General features: G+C 54.8%; 2 protein-coding genes across 2 annotated transcripts; both read right to left on the reverse strand.

Annotated features, from left to right (window-relative positions):
* Positions 1-299: 299 nt before the first annotated feature.
* On the reverse strand, positions 300-5,785 carry NDUFV1 (NADH:ubiquinone oxidoreductase core subunit V1). The gene is made up of 10 exons (XM_027045063.2): positions 5,611-5,785; positions 4,444-4,526; positions 4,201-4,371; positions 3,291-3,474; positions 2,280-2,469; positions 1,667-1,879; positions 1,329-1,495; positions 931-1,012; positions 557-702; positions 300-453 (listed from the first exon to the last, which is right to left on the reverse strand). Exons 1-10 carry the CDS (start codon positions 5,680-5,682, stop codon positions 367-369), a joined length of 1,395 nt encoding a protein of 464 aa, XP_026900864.1. The 5' UTR covers positions 5,683-5,785; the 3' UTR covers positions 300-366.
* Positions 5,786-17,752: 11,967 nt separating this feature from the next.
* Positions 17,753-20,718, reverse strand: GSTP1 (glutathione S-transferase pi 1). Its single transcript, XM_053202846.1, has 8 exons — positions 20,597-20,718; positions 20,188-20,223; positions 19,773-19,879; positions 19,582-19,669; positions 19,145-19,248; positions 18,389-18,496; positions 17,967-18,211; positions 17,753-17,912 (listed from the first exon to the last, which is right to left on the reverse strand). Coding segments are annotated over exons 1-7 (633 nt in total). The 5' UTR covers positions 20,598-20,718; the 3' UTR covers positions 17,753-17,912; positions 17,967-18,022.
* Positions 20,719-23,146: the final 2,428 nt, after the last annotated feature.

Here is a 23,146-nt window from a genome sequence, read left to right on the forward strand (position 1 = left end):
CACAGAGGGCCAGGCCCAGGGCTGGACCCCAGGCCGCCGCTTCCCCCTCATCACCCTGGGAAGGCCCCGCCCCCGCCACCTGCACTGAGGGAAGGGCGCTCAGGATGGTCTAGGGCAGACTGACCCACCGGAAGCCAAGCTGTGGGCTCATGACATGACCTTGAGCTGACCTATCCCCCCTCCCCACAAGAGACCCACGTGGCGTATGGGAAGCCCCCCGCTCTGGGACACAGACCTCCCCGAGTAATGGGCCGCAGTGGCAGAGCGACGAGAAAAACCACAAAAAAGACGCAGCAGGAGACCGGGCAGCACTCGCTTTATTGTCCAGCCATCTGGACAGACAGACGTCAGCCCAGGGCAGCGGGATCAGGATGCAGCTTGCCTGGCCTGGTGCTGCCGGGCGAACCTCTGCATCCGCTCCTCGAGCTCTGGCCGGAAGTGGCGGATCAGGCCCTGGGGGAGGGTAGGGGGCACCGTGTGAAGCGGAGCTGAAAATCCCAACGCCCTAGGCTCTCAGCACCCCCACCCTAGTGCCCCACGGCAGGGCAGGGAGTACCTGCACGGGCCAGGCGGCTCCATCACCCAGGGCGCAGATGGTATGGCCCTCTATCTGCTTGCTGATCTCCCAGAGGGAGTCGATCTCGGCCGGCCGGGCATCCCCCTTCACGAAGCGGGCCATCACCTTGTTCATCCAGTCCACACCTGCAGCCGTGGCAGCAAGAGAGGGCCCGATGACGCCACCCAGGGTGCACCCCTGTGGCCCTCGAGGGGTGCAGGCCACAGAGAGGGTGGGGCCGGGAGAGGCCAGAGCCGGCTGGGAAGCAGCAGCTGCACACTGAGTGTCTGGAGCCCAACCAACCTCCATCCTCTGCCTGACCCAGGCCTAGGGTGAGCCTCAGAGGAAGCCCCCGCCCTGCCCAGGGTGCATACCCTCGCGGCATGGGGTGCACTGGCCACAGCTCTCGTGCTTGTAGAACTCAATAAGGCGGGCGATAGCTTTCACAATATCCGTCTGGGGTGACAAGAGACAGTGAGGAGTCACCCGGGGCCAGAGCCTCAGCCCGCCCAGAGCAGCGCCCCGTCCCCCCACCCCAATTCCAGCAAACCCCCTCCCCAATTCCAGCAGCATTCTGGCCACCTCCTCCACTGTCCCTGAGCATGCGGCACTGCCCAGACCCCTCTCTAGGCATTCTCTCTAGGGGAATTCTCTCCCACCTGACTGTATCTCAGGTCACATGAACTGGGATCCAAGAGCTGGGATCCAGGGAGGAGTACTGACCGGGTGGACACGAGGCAGGGACTGGGTGGGGAGCGTGGGCAGCCCTTACCGAGCGGTCCATGACAATCACGGCAGCCGTGCCCAGGCCCGTCTGCGCCTGCACCAGCGCGTCAAAGTCCATCAGCACCGTCTCACACACGGACTTGGGGATCAGTGGTGTGGATGAGCCGCCGGGGATCACAGCAAGGAGGTTGTCCCAGCCACCTGTGACACCCCCTGGGGCCCCGGTCCATCCCCAAAAGGATGGATGGTCAGGGCTGGGACCGCCACACCTGAGTAGTCCTGAGCCCAGGCCCTCTGTCGGCCCCCACCCAGCGCGGCCTCCCACCCTGGCTCTCTTCACGGACATCCTGCCCCACTCTGGCCCCGGTTGGCCCCTTGGCTCACCAGCATGCTTTTCAATCAGTTCCTTCAGTGGTACAGACATCTCCTCCTCCACAGTACAAGGGTGGTTGACGTGGCCAGAGATATTGAACAGTTTGGTGCCCGAGTTGCGCTCACGACCAAAGCTGGCAAACCAAGCACCCCCACGACGGCAGATGGTGGGAGACACAGCCACCGTCTCCACGTTGGCCACGGTTGTGGGGCAGCCGAACACTCCTGTAAAGGAATGGGATGAGACCAGTGGCTGCCAGAGGGTGGGGACAGGGTAGATCAGGTTTCCCAGCAGTGGGGTCTGTCCCAGGGTCGTGCTCTGTGGCACAGCCCCCCTTCACCCTTTGGTCATTCCCATCCCCCTCTGGACCCCAAACTCTAGCAGGCGCTGCATTGCCTTTTCACCCCTCTACTCTTAGTCCCTGGGGGGCTAGAGAGGACCTGGGGACTGGGACAGGGTGAGGGACTACAGATGGAACCTCTATGTTGTCACCCACCCTACTCTGTGTCTGGCCCCCAGTCCAGAAGGAACTCAGAAATCCCCTAAGAATGACCAATGGGGACCTGAAGCCAGATGAGATTCCACAGGATGCAGCACAAGGCCCAGGACCGGGCCGGGTCTTACCCACATCAGCAGGGAAGGGCGGCTTGAGGCGGGGCTTGCCCTGTTTGCCCTCGATGGACTCAATGAGCGCCGTCTCCTCCCCACAGATATAGGCCCCGGCCCCACGCACAACAAACACATCAAAATCGTAGCCGGAGCCACAGGCGTTCTTGCCAATCAGACCAGCCTCATAGGCCTCTCGGATGGCCACCTGTGGGACAGAAACGTGAGGGTACCATCCCCCCCAGCCTGGGAACACTGTGTGCTGGGGAGGGGTACAGGCCCACTGAGCCCATGTTCACCAAAACCCAGGGATAAAGCTCCCTTTGGACATAACCAGAGGATGCTCTGGGAGAGGGGTGGGATTTTTACGTTTATGCTACTTTTGTAATAACAACACTTAACAAATTCTTCACCTATATGCATTTTTAGAAGACTAAGGGAATAATGAAAATTTTCATAAGCACTTTCCTACAGGTGGTGGATCTGTGGGAGGTTTTTCTGCGTGTTGTGTACGTGTGCAGTTTCCTATCTTTACAATGAGCAAGTCCTACTTCTGCAGGAAAGGAAAAGACCCTAGGGGTTTGTTTTTAAATACGGAGTAATAACACTTATACACAAAGCTACGATGTGACAGGCGCCGTCCCAGGTGCTGTTTCCATTTCCCTCGTCGCTGCCGTACAGGAGCCTAACAGAAAGGTGTGAGACTCTGGCCCTGGACCGGTCACTACAGGCATTTCAGCTGAGAACCGCTGAAATGAACCCTTGGCCCTTCTGCAGGAAAAATGCCTGTAAGCCCACCCCTGCCCCAGGAATCAGAGAGCCCGGAAAGCCTCCCGAGTTGAGGCTTCGGAACGTGTCCAAAGAGCCCAGAGGAGGCTCTGGGGGCCACGTTCCATTAACAATGCATGCAGCAGGGGTAACTACTCTTCCGGGTCGAGCCCAGATCAGGGACTACAATCTAAGAACCATGCCAGGAAGCAAGCATGTGAGCGCACCCTCTCCTCTATTGAGGCTCCTCCCCTTTCCCACCTGCAGATTGGAGGCCTCGTTGTAGAATTCCCCTCGGATGTAGATGTAGGCAGCACGGGCGCCCATGGCCCGGCCTCCAACTAGGCAGCCTTCCACCAGCTTGTGGGGATCGTGGCGAATGATCTCCCGGTCCTTGCAGGTGCCCGGCTCCCCTTCATCTGCGTTCACGACTAGATACTTGGGCCTGTAGTTTCCAGCAGATCCGTAAGGCCACAGGGCCACCAGGGCTGGGCCTTCAGCTACATGCCACCCCACTCCGCCCAAGGAAGCCTCAAAGATGTCTCCTCCGAGAGCCAATCCCTCCCTGTTCTCCCAACACATTCCTAGCGGCTCTGCTGGCTCACAGTCAATGACATCGAGCTCACTGCCTATTACGCCTTTGGGTGGCTAAGACCACAGGAAAGGTCTTTGTTATGCTCAGTCCAAACGTCTCCTTGTGCTTTCCAAGAGCCCAAATCCTGCTCTTGGTCACAAAGAACCTTCCTGAACCTCTGCCATATCTCTGGGGCCAAAAGGAGGTGAAATAGCTGACATTTATCATTTGCTTTCTATGTGCTGACCAATGTGAGGGGCAAAAGCTTTGTGAACACTCTCTTTAATCCCTGCACAATGTAACGTCCACTTACAAAAAAGAAAACTGAGGTTCAAAGAAACCAGGAGACTGCCCAAGGCTACATAATTAGAAGGCAGAATTGACCAATGAGTCTGCTTAAGTCAAAATCTTGTGTTGATTCTGATACCCCTCAAGTCTCCCCCGAGGAAGCCCGGAGAGAACAGAGTCCCACCTACTTAAGCTCTGGTGATGTTTCCTTCACTCTTAGTTTCCAAGGAAACAGCCCCAAGGCCCGGGTAAGCCACAGCCACCCCCAAGGTTTCTCCTGCAACCCCATCTCTACCTCCCTACACACACCTGCCATCTGAGGGCTTATTCATGAAGCTCCATTTGAGGCCAGTGGGGAAGCCAGCACCGCCACGGCCCCGCAAGCCGGATGTCTTGACCTCACCCAGGATCCAGTCAGGCCCCTTCAGCAAGATCTCCTTTGTCTTGTACCAGTCACCTCGGCTCTGAGCACCTTTCAGCCTGGACATAGTGGGGAAGACATTGAAGGCGAGGCTCTGCTCCAGGACCACCGAGCTAAGGGCAGCATCTCACCTCCAGTCATGGCGGCCATACAGGTTGGTGAAGATCCGGTCTTCATCTTTCAGCGAGCCAAATGAGGTTTTCTTGGGTGCTGTCTGAGGACACAAAGGGTCAGGAGGCCCGACCCAGTTCTGCGGTCACAAAGGGCCAGGCCAGATGTAACAGATTCTTGGGTCCCCGTGATTAGACGGGGCTGGGCTGAAGACAGGGTAAGGGCCTACGCCTCAGAACCCTTCGTGGCAACACAGCTACCACCATCACTTTAGTGAGCACTTCCTGCTTAGCAGGCATCAGGCTAAGCACTTTCCAACCCAAACCCCATTTTGTCCTCATAACCCCGAGACAAGAATGATTTCCTTCATTTGACAAGGGAGGAAACTGAGGCCAAGAACAAACAGCACTTATGGAAGGGCACACAACCAAAAGCTGCTGGGATCTGAACTCAGATGTGCAGGTGGTCAAAGCCCACACCTGAACCACAGCGCCATATGAACTCCCTGAGCCCGGTGTGAAGTGTCCATTCATTTGCCCGGCTGTCCTGCTGGCCCAAAATTTGGTCAAACCAAGGCCTTGTACAACTAACTCTGCTGGGAACAAAATGTGTTTACTGATGCAAAAGAAGCGTTTCACCGGGGCTGGGATACAAAGCTGATGGGAGACCCACTTGGGATAAAAGTGATGAAAGGCGGGGTCTGGGATTCCACATGACCCAGTGGTCAGCACCTCAGCTGAGAGCTAAGGGTACCAGGCTTCCAGACTCCCAACCCCCTAAAAGGCACTACAAGGAGCAGAGCGCTAGATGGGGCGTCAGGAGAGGCACATCCGCTCCAAAGCTTTTCTGCATCTGTAAAATGGGGGCAGAGGCACCTTCAAGCTCTACAAAGCTCGGGCACGGAAACAACGAGACAGGGATGCTTCGCCACCTGCAAAATTTCCTGCTATGTCGCCCGGTTGTTAACTAAGACAAGCCAAGGAACCGGAGGGCTGGGGGAGTCAGCCTCCCACTGGGGCCGGTTCCCTTCTACATCCAGGCCGGAGCCGCAACCTTCCTGTCGGGCTGGGGAAATGAGGAGGGTTCTCTAGAAGGCACTACAGACCCAAGGGACGGCCGGCGCAGAGGCGCTGCACAGAGAGACCCGGCCCGCAGACACCCTTGGCCCGAGCCAGGCCGGGCCTCACCGTGTCGCCGCTGAAACGCACAGACACCCGCGCAGGGAGCGACCCGCTGAGCAGCCGCCGTGCCGCCAGCATCGCGGGAGACGGCTCAGTCACCTCCCACTGTCACCTTCACGGTTCCGAGCCTGAAGAACCGGCGCGAGCGAGGCGCTGGGCGGCGCACAGGAAAAACGTCACGCGCCCTGGCCCGGGCTGCGCGCCCAAGGTCCCCTGCGCCGCTCTCGCCCCGCCCTCGGCCGCCCTCCCTCGCAGGAGGGCGGAGAGGCTGCTGGGAGATGTAGTCCCGTGGGCCTCGGAGCCCACCTTTCCACCGGTGCAGGTGGCGCTTACTCTCGCGCTCCTCTGCTCCGATAGTTCGCATTCGCCTCCGGACTCGAGACTTTCAAACCCTAAGTAACCAAACGTCGCGTGTCACCGTTTGCTGGGTTCTGGTCTTTCCCACTTTCTACAGGTTCTGCATTTAGTGTGCACTTGTATGTCTGGGTGTATGGCGGGAGGAGGAGAAATCAGGCAGGTTGCAGCCCGACGACCCTAATGACCGCGTTGTAATTATTCTGCCCTAGTCCAAGCCTGATGATCTCTCCCCGACCCCACTCTGGGCACCCCTGGGCTCAGGGAAGTATTGCTTATTAGCGGCAGAGAGCAGGGACAGCTCCAGAGCCAGGCAGGGGGTTGTTGGTGGAGGTCTTAGGTAGGGGTGAGACCGAGAGAGTGGAAATGGTGAAGATGGGCCGGTGAGTGGCACGTCCTCTTGCCGGCGCTGCTAAGCTCGCGCAGCCATTCCTTCCTTAGCCCGTCAGTAGAGCCCGGGCCTTGGCACTCCTGCTCAAAATCTTGGGGTGGCCCCTAAGTGCCTTCACAGTCACGCCCTGGCCTAGCATTTAAGGACTCCGCCCCTCCCTCCGCAGGGTCATCAGGCCCAGACCCCATCACGCACGCACCCCCTGCCCAGGACCCCTTCTTCTGGGGACCTTAGAGCCGTTTATGTGGCTGTGCTCCTCCGCCCTGAGGAGGTCACGTGTCCTTTGCCTTCCCCTCGAAGTCGCGGAAGCCTGATTAACTCTTGTCTGTATCCGTTCTCTGGGACCCTTTGGCTCTGAGACCTTGCCCTGCTCCTGTGACAAGCATGTCCTTTTTGCTCTGTCCAGCTCCTCTATTCTCTTTTCCTGTTATCATCCCTTCTGGTCTCTCCTGCTGTTTACAAACTCATTTGCCCTTATTTTCAAAGATACTCCCCACAGCAGCCTTGGAGAGAGTTAACGTTACACGTGAAAAAAATTGAGGCCCATGCAGGTTTTCCCTCTCGTCCATGGGCATGAGGGTGCCGAGTGGTAGGGCTGGCATCAAATCAAAGCCTTTCTTCCTTTCCAGAGTGCCCCCTCCCCCCCTCAAGCAAACGCACAGAACAACCACCCGCGTGTGACCTTGACCTTCATTGAAGATGGCAGTGGTATTCCCAATAAAGGTACTAAAGCACCTTGTCTGAGGTCTCACAGATGGGTAGGGCAGTACCAGGCCCAGGGCCCAGCGGTCCCGGCTCCCAGCCGGGGGACCCCCACTCCTGGGCAGGGAAAGAGATTGCCCAGACAGAGCTGGGGATTACACAGCTAATCCCAGCCTCCGCGACCTGAGTCCATGGATCCCTCCCTATGGGGCAGGAGAAGGGGGGCAGGATGGAGCCAGAGGGTGGATTCCTTCCTCATCCCTAACTGGGTCAAGGGAACACAAGGCCACGGGGAGAAGGCCGCCTGGGGATGCCGTGGACGGGAGATGGTGGGGCATGGGATGATGAGAAACTGAGAGTGAGGAGCAGGGTCTCCTGTTCATCCAGCACCAGGCTCTGTGCCAGCACTTGCCATGTGTTATCTCCTTAATCCTCCCACAACCCAGGGCGTAGGAATGATGAACCCCTGTTTTCAAAAGAGGACAGAATGTATTAACAACGCAGAGTGGCCTGCCCCGGGCAGCACAGCTGCCAGAACTCAGCCTGAGGGTTCCTGACCTGAGATCCCCCACTCAGTCCCCACCCATCCAGAGCACCTACTTGCCAGGCTCCCCTCAGTGTCACCTCCCAGAGAGCCCTCCTCTGAGGCATCCCAGGCCCCGGCCGTCCCCTCTCCCTCCGCACCTGTCCCGTCCTATGCCACTTTCTCGCATCTGCCTCCCCAACCAGCCTCCAAACCAGAAGCCATTGCTGTGTTGGGCTAACTTTGCCTTCCAAATGCTCCTTGTTCCTGTGCCCTCCTGCCCATCCCATGGCCATGACCGGGGTTCGCTTTTAGCCGGAATTTTGCAAAGCTTCCTTGAGGTCTCCCAGCCTCCCATCTCGACCCCTCCGATTCCTTCTCTGCACCACGGGGTGAGTGGGATTGAACCTCAGATCCATGTTGTCTCTCCTTTGCCTGAGACCACCGAGGGGTGGTTCCCCAGTGTCCTCAGGACAAAGCCCAAGCCTCCTGGCCTGGCATTCAAGATCAGGTGCTGACTTCTCCGGCTCCAGCTCAGATGGCTCTCCCCACACAGAGGATCTCTCTGATTTCCACCAGAGGATCCGTCTTCCTTGCGTTCTCCTCCTGAGGAGCCCTTTGAATGTCACCTCCCACCATCTCTAGTAACCTTGCCACAGGTCCTTTGTGACAATGGCACGATCAGATCTTCTCTCTTCTCCACCCCACAGCACAGAGCTTCTCAAGGGAGGTGCTTACTCCATATTGTAATCCAGTTTTGTAATTGGAAAATGAAAAAAAAAAAATCAACATCTTTCCTGTTAGGAATTTAAGATGGAAAAGCAAAAAGAAAGGAGTAATATGTTTTCACCACCCTGACTTAAAACCCACTATCGTGTTTCCTTATTTGTTCCCACTCTGTTTTCTACGTGATTTGAAAACACTTCACAAGCATTTGATCCTTAAAAATGTAGACGTTAACAGGAAAAAAAAAAAAAAAAACAACCCACAAAAGTCCTTCCGCCCCAGAGCTAAATGCTTGAGTCCAATAATATCTTCCAATCCTTTAAAGAAAAAAAATGCCTTGGGGCGCCTGGGTGGCTCAGTCAGTTAAGCAACTGACTTCGGCTCAGGTCATGATCTCACGGTTCATGGGTTCAAGCCCCGCATCGGGCTCTGTGCTGACAGCTCGGAGCCTGGAGCCTGCTTCCGATTCTGTGTCTCCCTCTCTCTTGGCCCCTCCCCCACTTGTGCTCTGTCTCTCTCTCTCTCTCTCTCAAAAATAAATAAAATGTAAAAAAAGAAAAATTAAAAAAAAAAGAAAAAGAAAAAAAATGCCTTTACTTGTACATGCATTTACCTACAGGAACAATACGAGTGTTTCGTGCTTCCGTACATGTAGTCATGAATCTTGCTAGATCACAGTTTTTCACCTTGCTTTTTTGCATTCAAGACCCTACGTTTTTGAGATTAATCCATATGGATACAAATAGGTTTAGAAGCATGATTACCTACAGGTAACACCAGAGCATCAAGGTTAAGGACCTGGATTCAAAATCCTGCTTTCGCCACTTACTACCTGTGTGATTTTATGACCCGTGCCTCAGTTTCCCCTAATGGGAAATTAGGAGAAGCTGTGCCCTCAAGGAGCATCTGTTGGAATGGAGAACAGCAAATGAGCAGTGCCTGACACACAGCAAATGCCCGAAGAACGTTTAACTAAATGCCCTGGATTATAGATTCATTTGGACAAGATCCCCATCCTTACAATACTGAGTCTCCCCACCCAGGAGTGTGAGGTCCCTCCTCATTTTTTCAGATCTTGTAGGTTCCTTGCTAAACGTATGGCACTTTTTCTTTAAAAACGGTGCACATTTTTTAACATAGGAATTCTATGTGATGTCTTGCACTTTTACGTTTTGTGACCTCTGTTTTAATAACATTTTCTCATTGGTGTGAATAGAGCACCATCAATTTGCCTGATTAGTGCTGATCTGGACCCCTTAATGGACTCTCCTGTTATATAAAAGTTTGTCCGGGGGCGCCTGGGTGGCTCAGTCGGTTAAGTGTCCGACTCGATTTCGGCTCAGGTCGCGATCTCACGGTCGGTGAGTTCAAGCCCCATATCGGGTTCCGTGCTGACAATGCGGAGCCTGCTTGGGTTTCTCTCTCTCTCCCTCTCTCTGCCCCTCCCTGGCTTGTGCTCTCTCCGCCCTCACTCTTGCTCTTAAAATAAATAAATAAATAAATAAGCTTTAAAAAAAAAAAAAAAAACAGTCTCAGATATAGCTGGAGGCTCAAAACCTTCACAAGAGTGTCTGCCTAGGCTTTTCTCTGATATTTGTATTGCCTCCTACTTACAACGTCTTCTTCTCCAAACAATGGAAGGGGTCTTTCGGCTGCAGGCAGAGGAATGACCTTTAACCTCCAAGTAGCTTGCTAACACACTAAGGGTATGGAATGTCCAGGCAAGAAAATTTGAGTTGCCCTCCCAGATCTGGGCGTGGCTTGGTTTGTTGCCCAGGGGCACCTTGGAAATGGGCTGCCCTCCCATCAGGCAGGAAGGGAAAACATCCAGAGGACTCTGGCCTGTTTATCTTGAGACGGCGCCTAAGTGTGACGATTGTCATGGCACCCTGTAAGTAGGAGGTTTGCCAAGGCCTTTGGTGGAGTCCTTGAGCATATTAAGGAAACTCCCTTGCAAGGCCCAGTTTTATCATGCATGAATGGGGTGCTCGGTTTCATTGAATACTTCTACATCTCAGATGTTATATTGTTTTTCTTCCTTCTGCATTGCATCAATCCTTTTTCTAATCTGTTAAACTATGTTTGACCTAAAGGTGTGGTGGAGTGAGGCAGCTATAACAGATTGTAGCCACTTGGGATTAAATCTTGGGCTCTCCTGCCTACCAGCTGTGTGGCCCTGGGCAAGTTCCTTGACCTCTCTGTACCTCATAGTATCATTGTAATGGTTACATGTTTTAATCTCCGTAAAACCTTACGGAGTGCTGTGTGTCTGCTGTTCTCGTGCTTTTATTATTCCAGGGACAAACCTTTTGGTCATGCGTTCTGTTCTTTCACTGTAATGCTGGCTCGGGTTTTACATCAGTGCTCATAAAGGAGGGTGGCCTATAGTTACATTTCCTCCAGGAAATCTTGTCCAGTTCTCTTAAAAGTGGATCGCTTTCGGGGCACCTGGGTGGCTCAGTTAGTTAAGTGTCCGACTTTGGCTCAGGTCATGATCTTGCAGTTCGTGGGTTCAAGTCCCCTGTCAGGCTCTGTGCTGACAGCTCAGAGCCTGGAGCCTGCTTCAGATTCTGTGTCTCCCTCTTTTTCTGCCCCTCCTCTGCTAGCTCTCTCTCTCTCTCTCTCTCAAAAATAAACATTTTTTTAAAACATCTAATTAAATTTCATTTTGTTTTATTTTAACCCAATTAGCCTCTGCCTTTTAAAAAGTTTGACCCATTTACGTTTATTGGTATTACAATATTATATTGTGTTTTCTACTTAGCATTCTTTCTCTTTATTTCTTTTTCCCTCTCTTTTTTGGTTTTCTGCTGAATTAACCGTGTTTTCTTTGTGCCATTTCCTTCTCCACTCTTGTTTTGGAAGTTACGCATTTTGTTTCTATTTTTAGCACTTCCCCTTGCATTTTTAACAGTCATACATAAATTTCTTTTTCAGGAAATGCTAATTAAGAATCTATCCTCCTGCTGAGTATGAAACTAAAACAAAAACAGAGTATACTGCCTCCCTCTGTGCATGCCTCCCTCCCAAATTCTGTCCTTCTGTTTTCTGGGTTGGCCCCATTTGTGACCTGGCGTTACGGGTCCCCTGCTTTGTGCTGCCAGTGGAGACCTGGCCTCAGTCATGGGGACCTCTAAGCTTTGTTCTCCAGGGCTGAGTACAGACTGAGGACCTGGCCCCAAGCCCTGTGCGTTCAGCCTGCTGTATTCCTGGCTGAGATACAAGCCTTCAGCGCCCCCCCTCCCCGCCCGCTAGACTACACGCTTCTTGTTCATTTGTTGTTTTTGTTGCTTTTCCTTCAGAGGTTTACTTCAAGCCTACACAGAATTCCCTTTTTGTATCTGTGTGGCATTCAACTATTAACATTTTTTTTCTCCTCTGATTTTAATGCGTTTGAGAAGGACACGATGGATTTCTGGTTGTAGTCTGCTACCTTGAACTGGCTACCTTCCTATTTTTTTCCCATTCACTTAAACTTTAGAAAGTAAAGTCGATTGGTCATGGCCAGGGGGGTACACACAGGACCAGGTCAGTGCATTTGAGGCAAGCAGCACAATTGACGACGCGTCTAACACGGGTCTCCCTCCCTGTGCCCCAGCGTAGGATGCCTCGCATACCCTGTAGACTCTAGTCCTGACGTGAGCGAGAGCCACTCCCTGTCAGCCTGCCAATGTGTCAGGGCCCCTCTTTGGCTTCTGCTGGTTCTGAAGCACTGGACACTGCGGTCTCCCCTGTGAGGGACCCGTCAGCTCTCAGTTGGGCACAGGTCCCAAGCACCAGTACAAGCCCACCCCTCCCGCCCCCCCCCCCCCCTCGCAGCACACCCACGGTCAGATGCCCAGCACATAAGGTCTAGGAGTCTGGAACATCTCCATGTTGGTCGTTTGCCCACTCCACATCATCCCTTGGAGTCCTGCCTACAGCCCCTTTGTCCCCTCGCACAAAAGCTCTTGTCTCTGCTCTGCCCAGTGTAGCCCTTGATGGCTATTTGGGGTGACAGACACCAGGAAGAGTTCACACACCGCTCAACCAATCCCAAGCTTTTAGAAACATGAGACTCGTCTTCCCCATCCCTCAAGGGTTCGGTTTTTAGAAATGCTCTATCTTGTTCATCAGCAAAAAGAGAAAAAAAAAAAAAAAACCCGCCGGACATTTATTATTGGAAACAGGTTGAACTGTTCATCTTCTGTTACATGTTTTTCCTCCCGATACACAAAACTCTTGGCCACAAAGGACCTGTGGCAGGGGAGCCCTGTTGCTGCAACAGGTCGTGACACCATAGCCAGTATTTATGGTTTTTCTTCCTTCTTCGTGAATCCCACACGTTTGCCTCCAGCGAGCACCCCTGCTGCTCAGGGGGCTTTACCAGGTGGGTGGGGGGGGGGGGGACTTGATATCATGAAGATGTCATGTCTCTCCAAATTAATCTATAAAAACATTTGAATTCCAATCAAAATCCCGTCAAAGTTTTTCGTGGAACTGGGGAAACGGATGCTAAAATCTATATAGAAGAACGCAGGGTCAGGAATGGCCAGGCCAGGTTAGGAGAACAAGGCTGGGGGGAAGCTTCCCTACCAGACAGCAAGACTAATTATAAAGCTAGCAGAATCGAGAAGAGCCACCCAGTGTTTCTGAAATATGGTGCTTTATCACAGTTTGCTAGAAATTTTGCAATTTTGGTTTTGATTTCTTCTTTCACATGAGACATCTTAAGAGAGATTTATAGGGGTGCCTGGGTGGCTCGGTCGGTTAAGCGTCCAACTTCGGCTCAGATCATGATCTCACAGTTTGTAAGTTTGAGCCCCGCGTCAGACTCTGTGCTGACAGCTCAGAGCCTGGAGCCTGCTTCAGATTCTTTGTCTCCTCCTGTCTCTGCCCCTCCCATGCTCATGCTCTATCTCCCTCTCTGTCTCTCAATAATAAATAAACATTTAAAAAATTTTTTTTAAATGTCATCGCAAGCCCGAGGTCATGGAGTCTCTTACTTTTTTTTTTTCTGTTAATATTTTATTTTTCTCATCACATGTAGACAAACCCTACTTCAGGGTTTCTCATTCTTGACATTGAACATTTGGGACTGGATAATTATTTGCTGTGGGCACCTGTCCTGTGTGCATCATAGGACATTTGACAGCATCCCTAAGTGCCAGGAGCACCCCACAAGTTGTGACAACAAAAATGTCTCCAGACATTGTCAAATGTAACCTGGATGCAAAATCACACACACACACACACACACACACACACACACACACACACATTGAGAACCACTGATCTATTTGGATGTTATTGTATATGGTGTGAGGTAAGGATCCAGAACTTTTCCTCAATACGATGTATTAGTTTTATTAATATTAAATAATTCTTCTTTTCAAACTTGTTTATGATGCCACTGCTACTACATGTCCACATCCTATACGTGCGTGCATCTGTGATTGTATATGGTAGACCCTGACTAGATTATCACAAACTCATTTCCTTTTCCTGGGCACAGAACCCCCTTGCATCTGAATGGGACAGAAGTGAAGAGTGTCACTCCCAGGTCTGGACAGCAGGGAGCAGGTGTGTCTTCATCATGCTCTCTCTCTCTCTCTCTCTCTCTCTCTCATCCCCTTCCAAGGACACCTTGTCAGAGTATGAATCTGGGGGTTGAATGGGCCTACCCAGTTCTCACTCAGGGTCTCGTGACCACAGTCAGATGGCACTTGTTGTTGGGGCCACTCTGAGGGCTTCTTCCCTCACCTAGTGGGGCTGAAGGAGGAGCCGGAGTCTGAAACAGCTGTGGCTCACTGTCTGGCTGGGGTGTCTCTCTCTCCCTCCTTCACTTGCCCCCCTCTACCCTCTCTGGTCTCTCCACGTGGGGTTCTCCCTGTGGCAGCCTCAGGGTAGCTGGATTTTTTACACAACGACTGAAGTCAGTTGTCCCCGAGGGAAACTGCAAAGCTGCATGACCTTTCCTGACTCAACCTAAGAAGCCCCACAATGTCTCTTCCACTGTCTTCATCCAGCAGCCACAAGGAGGGCATAGAGACGCCAGAGCATAAAGTACTTGTGAACACGTGTCAAAATCACAAGCTATCTGATGCGGTTCCAGATTCCTTATCCCCTGGGTGTGGTGTTTGTTTCTCCCTCTGGAAGGTTGCAGGCAGGGTCTTCATTTCCTTCCCGAGGACTCTGGAATTTTATGATCTGCTTTGTGGTTCTTTTGTCAACATGCTCGGGGCTCATTGTGCCTTTCAGCTTGAAAGCCCATCTTCCGTCCTGGGAAAACTTACTGCGTTATTTTTATTTTACTATTTTTTTCCTACCCTCTTCTTTCTCCCTCTCTCTGGACCTCCTGGAATAATACTGTTATTCTTATCTTTCCATGCCTTTATCTTTTTTTTTTTTTTATTTTCATGCGTATTTTTCAACTCTATCTTGAGATTTTTCATTTCTGCAATCTCATTTTTAATTTCCAAGAGTTCCTGAGTATTCTTTATAATAGCCTCCCTTTTGGGGCGCCTGGGTGGCTCAGTCGGTTAAGTATCCGACGTCGGCTCAGGTCATGAGCTCGCGGTCCGTGGGTTCGAGCCCCACATCGGGCTCTGTGCTGTCAGCTCAAAGCCTGGAGCCTGCTTCGGGTTCTGTGTCTCCCTCTCTCTCTGCCCCTCCCCCGTTCATGCTCTGTCTCTCTCTGTCTCAAAAATAAATAAACATTACAATAGCCTCCCTTTCTTACCTCCTGGATGTAAAATCTTTGGTGATGTCCCTGAAGATAATGATTAAAGCTGATTTGAATTTTTCTGATACCACCTGCACGGCCCCTATGTTTTCTGAGTTCTTTTTCTTTCCCCGTTTATTGCTGTCTCTCTTTTACGTGAGAGAGTTCTCTCAACTGTCTGGCAATTATCTGTTGTCCTTTGATATTTGTCGTGTCAGGGGTGAGTGGGAAAGCTGAGGGTTTATCAAACACAGACCCTGTCACCAGGGCCCCTGAATGTCAGTTTCCGCTTCTCCCAGAGGATTCCTCCAGTCTTCCACTGGGCTGTGGGCCTCTGCCCACGCTCCAGAAGCTGGGCTGGAGGGCTGTGCAGGGGGTCTTGAGGTTTGAGTATGAGGACCGTCCCCTGGCCCGCAGGCTACGCAGCCCCACCCACTGAATAGGGGCCAAGTGAAGACCTGCTGCTTTTGCTAGTTGCCACAGGTGCCTGAAGACCCACTTAACTGGGTCTGCTGGGGAAGGGTGATGCAGCGACAGCCCCTGATGGAGGTCACCAGCCCCAGCTGTGTGGCTTTTTCTGCAGCCAGATCCTCCGGACAGGCATTCCCACAGACCCACTCTTAAACCTCTTCGCCAACGCCCCCCGTGCCAGGCCCCCAGTCTTGGCCTCTTCCAAATTCCTGGGATCTCCCGGGACCTCAGGGCCATCTCAGCGGGTCCTGAAGGAACTACGTGCCTGGGGACAGTGCCGTTTGGCACACCACCTCTGTCTTGGTGTTCTGATGGGCGACCCAAACCGGTCCTCGTGGTCAAGTGGCCGGGCTCCCCCAGGGCTCAGAATGGCCAGGAGCGGCTCCTCAAAAGGAGGGTGTGTAGGCTCCTGTTTTCTCCCTGCAAGATGCTTCTCCGCTTGGCTTTAAGTGCCTGAGGAAGAGGCTTCCAGCTGGCTGGGGTCCCCCGTCTCCAGAAAGACGAGAGGCTGGGAACGCAACAGACAGTGGCCAGACCACAGGGGAAAACAGAACTCTGACCCCGCAACCCGCCGCAGCCCGCCCAGAAAACCAACCTCTTGTCTGCAATAACCAGCCAGGAAGCCGGCGGCCGTGGGGCGCGCCTGCGGGAAGTCAGACTGCTAGCTCTAGGGGACAACGCAGGAAGCCAGGCAGCGAGCCTGGTGACAATTGCCCGGAATGTCCAGGACTTCATTCACAAGTGATAGCTTCCCCAGTTTTTATTTTTTCCTACTTAAGACCAACCAGAAAAAGCCACCTCTTCTCCCCCCCCACCCCAGTTCTACCGAGCCCGCTCACTGCTTCCCCAGGCCAGCAGCCTCCATTCAGGGCACACCCGAAGCCTCCCTTTATCCCTGCACGAAGCCCTCCCTCTCCCCTGCCTGCTGAGTCTCTGCCAAACACAAGTGAGCAGCCAACCCCCTCGCCAGCAAGTCTGAGTGAAGAGCACTGCTCACTCCCATTTGCTGCTCTAGAAGGCAGCTAGGCCCGTGGCTCCCAGAAGAGGAACGTAAGGTGCTGATGTGGAGGAAAAAGGAGGGCAGACCGGTCTCCGTCGGTCCACGGGGCAGGGCTCTTCGGGATGCAGAGGACAAGATGTGCGAGGGCAATGTGCTGCCCGAGGAAGGGCGGAAGGAGCGGGCCCGGCCTAGCTCTGAAATCCCCCTGGGCTCTCCCCCGACCGGGGGCCAAATCACCCGGCCGGGCCCAGGCGCTGCCCCGCAGGAGCACCATCAGTGTGCCCACGGTCCTCGGACAGGGCCCACCTATCTGTGCCACCTTCTGGCCTGCTGCCGAATGTCCGCGCCAAGGAGAGGGCTGGGCCCTTCAGCTTCCAGAGGCTTCCCTTAGCTCAGGGTCTTCCTCCACCACCAAATGAGGGGATTCTAGCTGACCGTCACTGACCGCTCTCAGGGTCCGGTCTGGGGGAGCCAGAGGGGCCTGGTCTCGGCGTGGGGCGGGCGGAAGGGGGGGTAGTCCCACGGCCCTCTCTCTGAACCCCTCCCCGATCCCCTGCAGAGGCAGGATGACGCTGGGAGTTGACCAGATTCCCTTAACCTGAGAACAAAGGAGGGATCAGACGGGATGGGTCAGATTATGCTGTAGTAACAACAGCTCTAAAATGCCAGCAGCGTAAAACCGCAGGGTCATTGCTCAATCACATCACGTGTTCGCCACACTTTAGCGGGGGCTCTGCTCCACGTCGTCCTTACACGGGGCCCAGGCTGCCATCACCTGTCCTGGAGGCTGGGGAGGACAGCGCTGGGATCTTGCAGGGGCAGCGGCCGCCCCGGGACTGATTTGCCCACACTGCGCCCAGCCCACCGCCTACTGGAATGCGTCAGAGGCCCCTCCCCCTGGCAAGGGTCGTTTTCGCATGTCACTCTCTGCCCGGGGAATGTGGATGGTGAGACAAGGCGGTGGGAGAGCCAGCGGATCGCGCAGGGTTGCTCCTGTGTCCGAGACGCAGGGGGGAGCCGGGAGGGCCCCCCCGGAACAGCAGTGACTGCCCCTCCTCCCACTGAACCAGCCTGGGCCGCACACAGCTACTCAGCTCCTACCCTCAGTCCCCTTCCCCAGGGGCCCCTCGGCTCCTGGGCTCCGCCGCCCCGGGTGGAGGCCCTGTGGCAGGTGGCCCTGCTGAAACCAGAAAGCATTTTCTATTAAGTGAGCCTCTTCTCTCTCTCTAGACTGTGGGCATCTCTGGCGCAGAAACCGTAGTTCATTTCTCTTACTGCTTTTTTTTAATTTTTTCGGTCTCTTTATTCCTGTTCCTGGGGCTCAGCAGACTGGGTTGAAGGCCCTAAGAAGATACATCCATGTGTTTTAGGACTCAAGCATCCTAGCTGGCTGCCCCATCCCTCCCTCAAACCTGACTGTTGAGGATGTGAGAGCCCCTCCCCAGGAAACTGAATGCTCACAGCAATGCTTCTCGCTTGGAAATTTTATTGGTCCCCAGGAAAGGGAGGCAGGCAGCCCCCACCTCCCGCCGAGGGTGCTGCAAACTCTCACTGCTTCCCGTTGCCGTTGATGGGACGGTTCACGTGCTCAGGGGAGGCCAGGAAGGCCTTGAGCTTGGGCCGGGCGCTGAGGCGCGCCACATAGGCCGAGAGCAGGGGGAGGGAGTCCAGGCAGCCGGGGGCCAGGACCTGGTGAATGAGTAGCAAGTCCAGCAGGTTGTAGTCCGCGAAGGAGATCTGCAGGGCAGGGGGCAAGGGACTCAGCAGGCGGGAGCGTGGGAGCCAAGGAGTCTGAGCCTTTCCCTAAGTCCGCCCCATTCTGCTGAGCCACGGGTTCCTGAGTTCCCTCTGCACCTGTTTCCCCTCCGCCAGAAGGGGATGGTGCAGAGGGGCAGGACAGAGCCAGACGCTCACCTGGTCGCCCACGATGAAGGCCTGGCCCCCCTGGTTCTGGGACAGCAGCGTCTCGAAAGGCTTCAGGTGCCCCGGCAGTGCCTTCACATATTCCTTCTTGCCTGCCTCCTGCCAGAAGACACCACCGCGTGTTACCCTCCTGACCCCCACGCTGCCGCCCACCCCAGCCTCTGCCCCAGCCCTGAGACACCCCCTTCTTTTTGCCCTATTTCGTGAATCACCACCCGCCCAGGCCGGAGCCCCAGTGCCCCCCTGCTCACTTCCCATCCCCAGGGCCGCACCACATCCTGTCCAGCTCAGCCGTGGATTCTTCTTTACCCCCACCCCCCCTCCGCCTCTGCCGTGGTCTCCCACCAATCGACTCCAGAAGTCTTGGAAGATCCTTCTAGATCTCACATCCATACCCGGCCCTGCTTCAGATGCCTCGATGGCTCCCCACTGCCATCAGGGGACTATCCAGCCAGCCAGTTCGAGGCCCCGAGGATCTGGGCCTCTTGCCCCTCCAGTGCCAACTCCTGCCACGCTCCCTCTCCCTCCCCCACGGCCACACACACGCCCTGCGAAATCGGCCCCAGGTCCTCAGATGTGCTCCAAGTCAGGATACTTTCTGCACCTCAAAGGGCCAGCACCTGCTTCCAGAAGCTGGCTACAGGTCCTTCCCCTCCCCCGCCACTAAGAAGCCCAGCCCTCCCAGGCCAGAGGGAGGCAAGCCTTTCTTTGTACTCCACCGTGCCCAGCCCTGGCGCCCGGGCTCACATAGTTGGTGTAGATAAGGGTGGCGTATTTGCAGCGAAGGTCCTCCACCCCGTCATTCACCACGTCCACCAGGGCTGCCTCGCGCTGGTCCTTCCCGTATAGCCCTGGGGAGAAAGTCAGCCAAAGCATGACTGGGTGTCTGACATGCCACTGGCAGGCCATGTGGCTGCCTGTGGGCACATACGTGGAGAAGGAAGGACGGAAGGCCGGTCCTGACGCACGGTAGGCGCTCAGAGCTCAGCAGGAGGCAGACCCAGGCTTGACTGGGGGCAAGTTAGATAACCTCCTCGTGCCTCTGTTTCCACCATCCCACAGGGCTCACCAGGCAGCTTGATTTAAACGGAGGAGGTTCAGAGGGGGGTAACAAGGAGATGTGTGGGAACACTGGCTGATGCTTGCCCCCCCCCCGCCCTGCCACCTGCAGCCTCAAGACTCACCAAGGGTGCGCCCCAGGTGTCGCAGGATGGCGTTGGACTGGTACAGAGTGAGGTCTCCGTCCTGGAACTTGGGGAGCTGCCCGTACAGCTGGGGGGGGGGGCGGCACAGCTCCGTCAGAGATGCGGAGCTTGGCTGCCCCCCCCCCAGCTGCCCAGCCCCTGGCCCCCCTCTGGGCACGGCAGCCACTCACACAGGAGGCCTTGAGCGGGCCCTGCAGCCAGGTCTCCTTGGTCACCACCTCTTCCTTCCAGCTCTGGCCCTGGTCGGCCAGCAGCATGCGCATGGCCTCGCAGCGCCCTGGGGGAGGGGAGGACAGGGTGGGGGGATGCGGGGAGACCCCAGCCTCAGAGCACCCTGGGGAGGGGTCGTGGAGGCAGGGACTCCGATGACGACCCCGCTGGACACTAGGGAGGGGACGGGCCAAGGTGGAGAGAGCGGATATTCGGGCCTAGGGAGCGCAGGGGAGCAGGGAAGGAGGCCCCAGCTAGTACCCACATGATGGAGGGGCGGGGTGGGGTTCTTGGGGTGCTCCCCAGGTGGGCGAGGGGCGTGGGCTGCAGCCCCAACCTCTGCCTCCCCCCCGCTGCCAGTCACAGGGCACCTACCTCGGACCGGGAAGTAGACAATGGTGTAGGGCGGCACTGGAGAGGATGGAGAGAAGTCTGTTAGGGTCTGGGAGGAGGCGATTACGGACGGGAGAGAGCGCCAATCCGTCCTCCCTGGGGTCCCCTTGCCGGCTCTGGGCGCTCCGGGGACCGTGGGAGCAGGTCTCTGCGCTGGAGGCGCCGAGCCCCCCGCCCCCGCCCCGGAGAGCCAACCGCGCGCCGCTGGCGTCGTGGGTCCCCTGGATCCCCATCCCGGCGCGGGGGTGGCAAGGGGGACGGGGGTGCAGGGCCTTCCAGGAACTCTGGTCCGAAGCTGGGGGGGGGAGGGTCCGGCCTCCAGCCGGGAGCGCCCCGAGGCCTCTGGAAGCGCCCCCCCCCCTCCCCCGGAGGCCCAAGCCGGGGGACTCACTGGTTGCAGCGCGGACAGCGGCGGCTCAGGCGGCGGTGGCGGCGGCGGAGCTCAGGCCCGGCCCGGCCTCCAGCCTTATAAGGGTTGTCCCGCCCATCCCCGTCCCGCTCCACCCCGATGCTGACTCACGGCGCCCCGGAAGCCCCGCTCCCGGTCCCGAGCCCCGCGGGTGCCCCCAGCCCACCGTCACACCGGCCGGAGGCCCTGCCAGCCCGCCCGCCGCCCCCTACAGGTGGCCCGAAGTTTGTGCTCAACAGCGGCCGGGCGCTGATGACTCCCCGGCCAGCGCCAGCGCACCAGCGGCCAGATTCTTCCAGAGCCCTTCGCGTTTGCCCACCGCAGCTGCTTTCCCCGCTTGGTTCACAGACCTCAGAGGCACAAAGCCTTTGTCGACCAGAAAAACAAAACAAGCGGTTATTTTACCAGCAAAATGGGTTTATTCGGGAACAGCAGAGAAGTGTTATTCGGGACAAGCAAGCTATGGGAAAACCACGGGCAAGTCCAGGGAACAAAGGACAGGAACTCTACTTTTTAGAGAAACAAGAGGGAGCGGAGAGGGGCTGCTTTCAAAGAAACTCTATTGGAAGAAAAGAGGGGGTGATGGATTTTCATTGGCTGGGCTGTTGGAGGAGGAGAGGAGAAAATGGTTATTTTTCTCCTGCTGGGAGAGTAAAAAAAAAAAAAAAGAGTCTTCGCGTGGGGTCTGCAACTGAGGAGGAGTGTTCTGGCAGAGAGGTACCCCCCTCCCCTATTTTACATGAGGTTTTCTTTATTCAGTCTCACAAAAGGGGGAACCCTTTCGATCAAAATCTCCTTCCTCTCCCCACTCCAAAAGCATCCATGATCAAGAGTCCCATTTTCCAAATTCAGTGGGTTTTTTTGTCCCTTCCTGCCAGGAAGGACCCTTCCCGGGTGGCATGTCCCACATTGGAGGGAAAGTACACAGATGGGAAACCCCTGACACCACATCTGTAACCAGGAGGGTAGAAGGGAGGACTCTCAGGCATTTCCTCTGTGGAGTCTGTATCTTTTCGAAGTCGTTCAGGTTGGAGATCATCTCAAAGCATTGAATGGCATCACCTTATTGGGTACATCATTTCTACAATGATTTGACATGCAACGGCTACAAAACTTAAAAGTAATGCTATGAAACATAAAACGTAATTAAAGGCAACATGATGATTCTAAATTGTATGATGGTTCTGAGTTGTGCCCCTAGGCCTGAAGGTGATAACGGAGCTTGGGGCAATCTGAGGATTAAACACAGGCTGGCGCACACACACGCACACACACACACACACACACACACACACACCCCGGCAGAATATATGTGATATTCCTCGGACACTCCTGGCTACCCAAGAACAAAGGAGAGGGGTTTAAGTGCTTGCCATGGTAATGTGGGAAACTAAGGCAAATGAAAAATTAAATTCCCTTACTGCCTACAGCCCATTGACAAGTCCTTGAAACCTCCCTCTAGGACCTCAGTGGCCTCAATGATGACACTTTGCTGGGACAAGAGAAAACCCTAGCCTAACACTATCCTAACGTCCAGGATCCTGTCTTTTTTTTAAATCTCAGCTGCCCCAATATATATGCTGACAATCATACTCCAAGCTTATGCCCCCCCCCACCCCCCACATAGCTAAAGGGTCTCATGACTGAGGTCTTATTAAATGGTAACAAATGGTGTTTCCTTAGCAACAGCTAGCCCCTCAAGGCCCTGGAAACCTTGCTTCCAAAATTCCTTAGAGACTTATTCTATTCCTGACCCCCTCCCAACCTGAGGGGATATAATCAGTTACCCATCAGGACCCCAGCGCAGCTCTTCCTGCCCCTGGGTCCTATCCCCGTGCTTTAATAAAATCACCTTTTTGCACCAAAGACATCTTCAAGGACTCTCTGTTGGCCGTCAACTCTGGACCACCCTACCATCACCCCAATAAAGGGGAGATGGGACGGGAGGGCCAAAGGTAGCCAATAAAAAAAAAAGGACCACGGAGAATCAGGTGCAATTTGCTGTAGCCCTAATTTTGTGCAATTGGGTTTCTACGTCCCCTGAGGCATGTATCTACATGCAGCCAGGAGATGGTGTTTGCTATCACACAGCTGCTTCCTTGTTCGGCAAGGAGATAATCAAGGGCTATGCAATCGTCTTAGACAACGAGTTAAGTGCTCGTTAACCGGCTGCTCCTGTATTTGCTGTGGAATTGGCCTGCTCTCTTGACGTTAGGGAGAGATTTCCAATCACGTTCTCATTCGCACTTACTCCAACCCTGGGGAGAAAAGTTGCCTGGGGAGGCAAACTCGGAATCCTGTCCGTCTCCTGGGAGCTCCTGTTCAAGGCAGCCGTGGAGAAGAAATGGCACAGATCAATGAGGGGTTTCTGATTTGTTACGAAAAGAAAATAGAATCGTAAACACGGCAAGAGCACGTTGCCCTTTTAGCCTCCAGCTGTCAAGACAAGGCGTTGCCCCAGCCCGGGCATCATTGTCAGAAACCCCACATTTAGAGGAGTAGCCGGGGGGTGTGCATAAGTCTCCCTCACAA

This window comes from Acinonyx jubatus, chromosome D1, assembly GCF_027475565.1.
Source record: "Acinonyx jubatus isolate Ajub_Pintada_27869175 chromosome D1, VMU_Ajub_asm_v1.0, whole genome shotgun sequence".
Lineage (NCBI taxonomy): Eukaryota > Metazoa > Chordata > Mammalia > Carnivora > Felidae > Acinonyx > Acinonyx jubatus.

Excerpts from the sequence above, each read along its gene's own strand:
- NDUFV1 (XM_027045063.2), bottom strand. The coding sequence starts at position 5,682 with ATGCTGGCGGCACGGCGGCTGCTCAGCGGGTCGCTCCCTGCGCGGGTG. Across the intron at positions 4,527-5,610 it reads TGCGTTTCAGCGGCGACACG|ACAGCACCCAAGAAAACCTC; the intron begins GTGAGGCCCGGC and ends TTGTGTCCTCAG. Across the intron at positions 703-930 it reads GTGCACCCCATGCCGCGAGG|GTGTGGACTGGATGAACAAG; the intron begins GTATGCACCCTG and ends CCACGGCTGCAG.
- GSTP1 (XM_053202846.1), bottom strand. Across the intron at positions 19,880-20,187 it reads TGTCTACTTCCCGGTCCGAG|GGCGCTGCGAGGCCATGCGC; the intron begins GTAGGTGCCCTG and ends CCCCTCCCCCAG. Across the intron at positions 18,497-19,144 it reads CCCTTATCTACACCAACTAT|GAGGCAGGCAAGAAGGAATA; the intron begins GTGAGCCCGGGC and ends GTCTTCTGGCAG.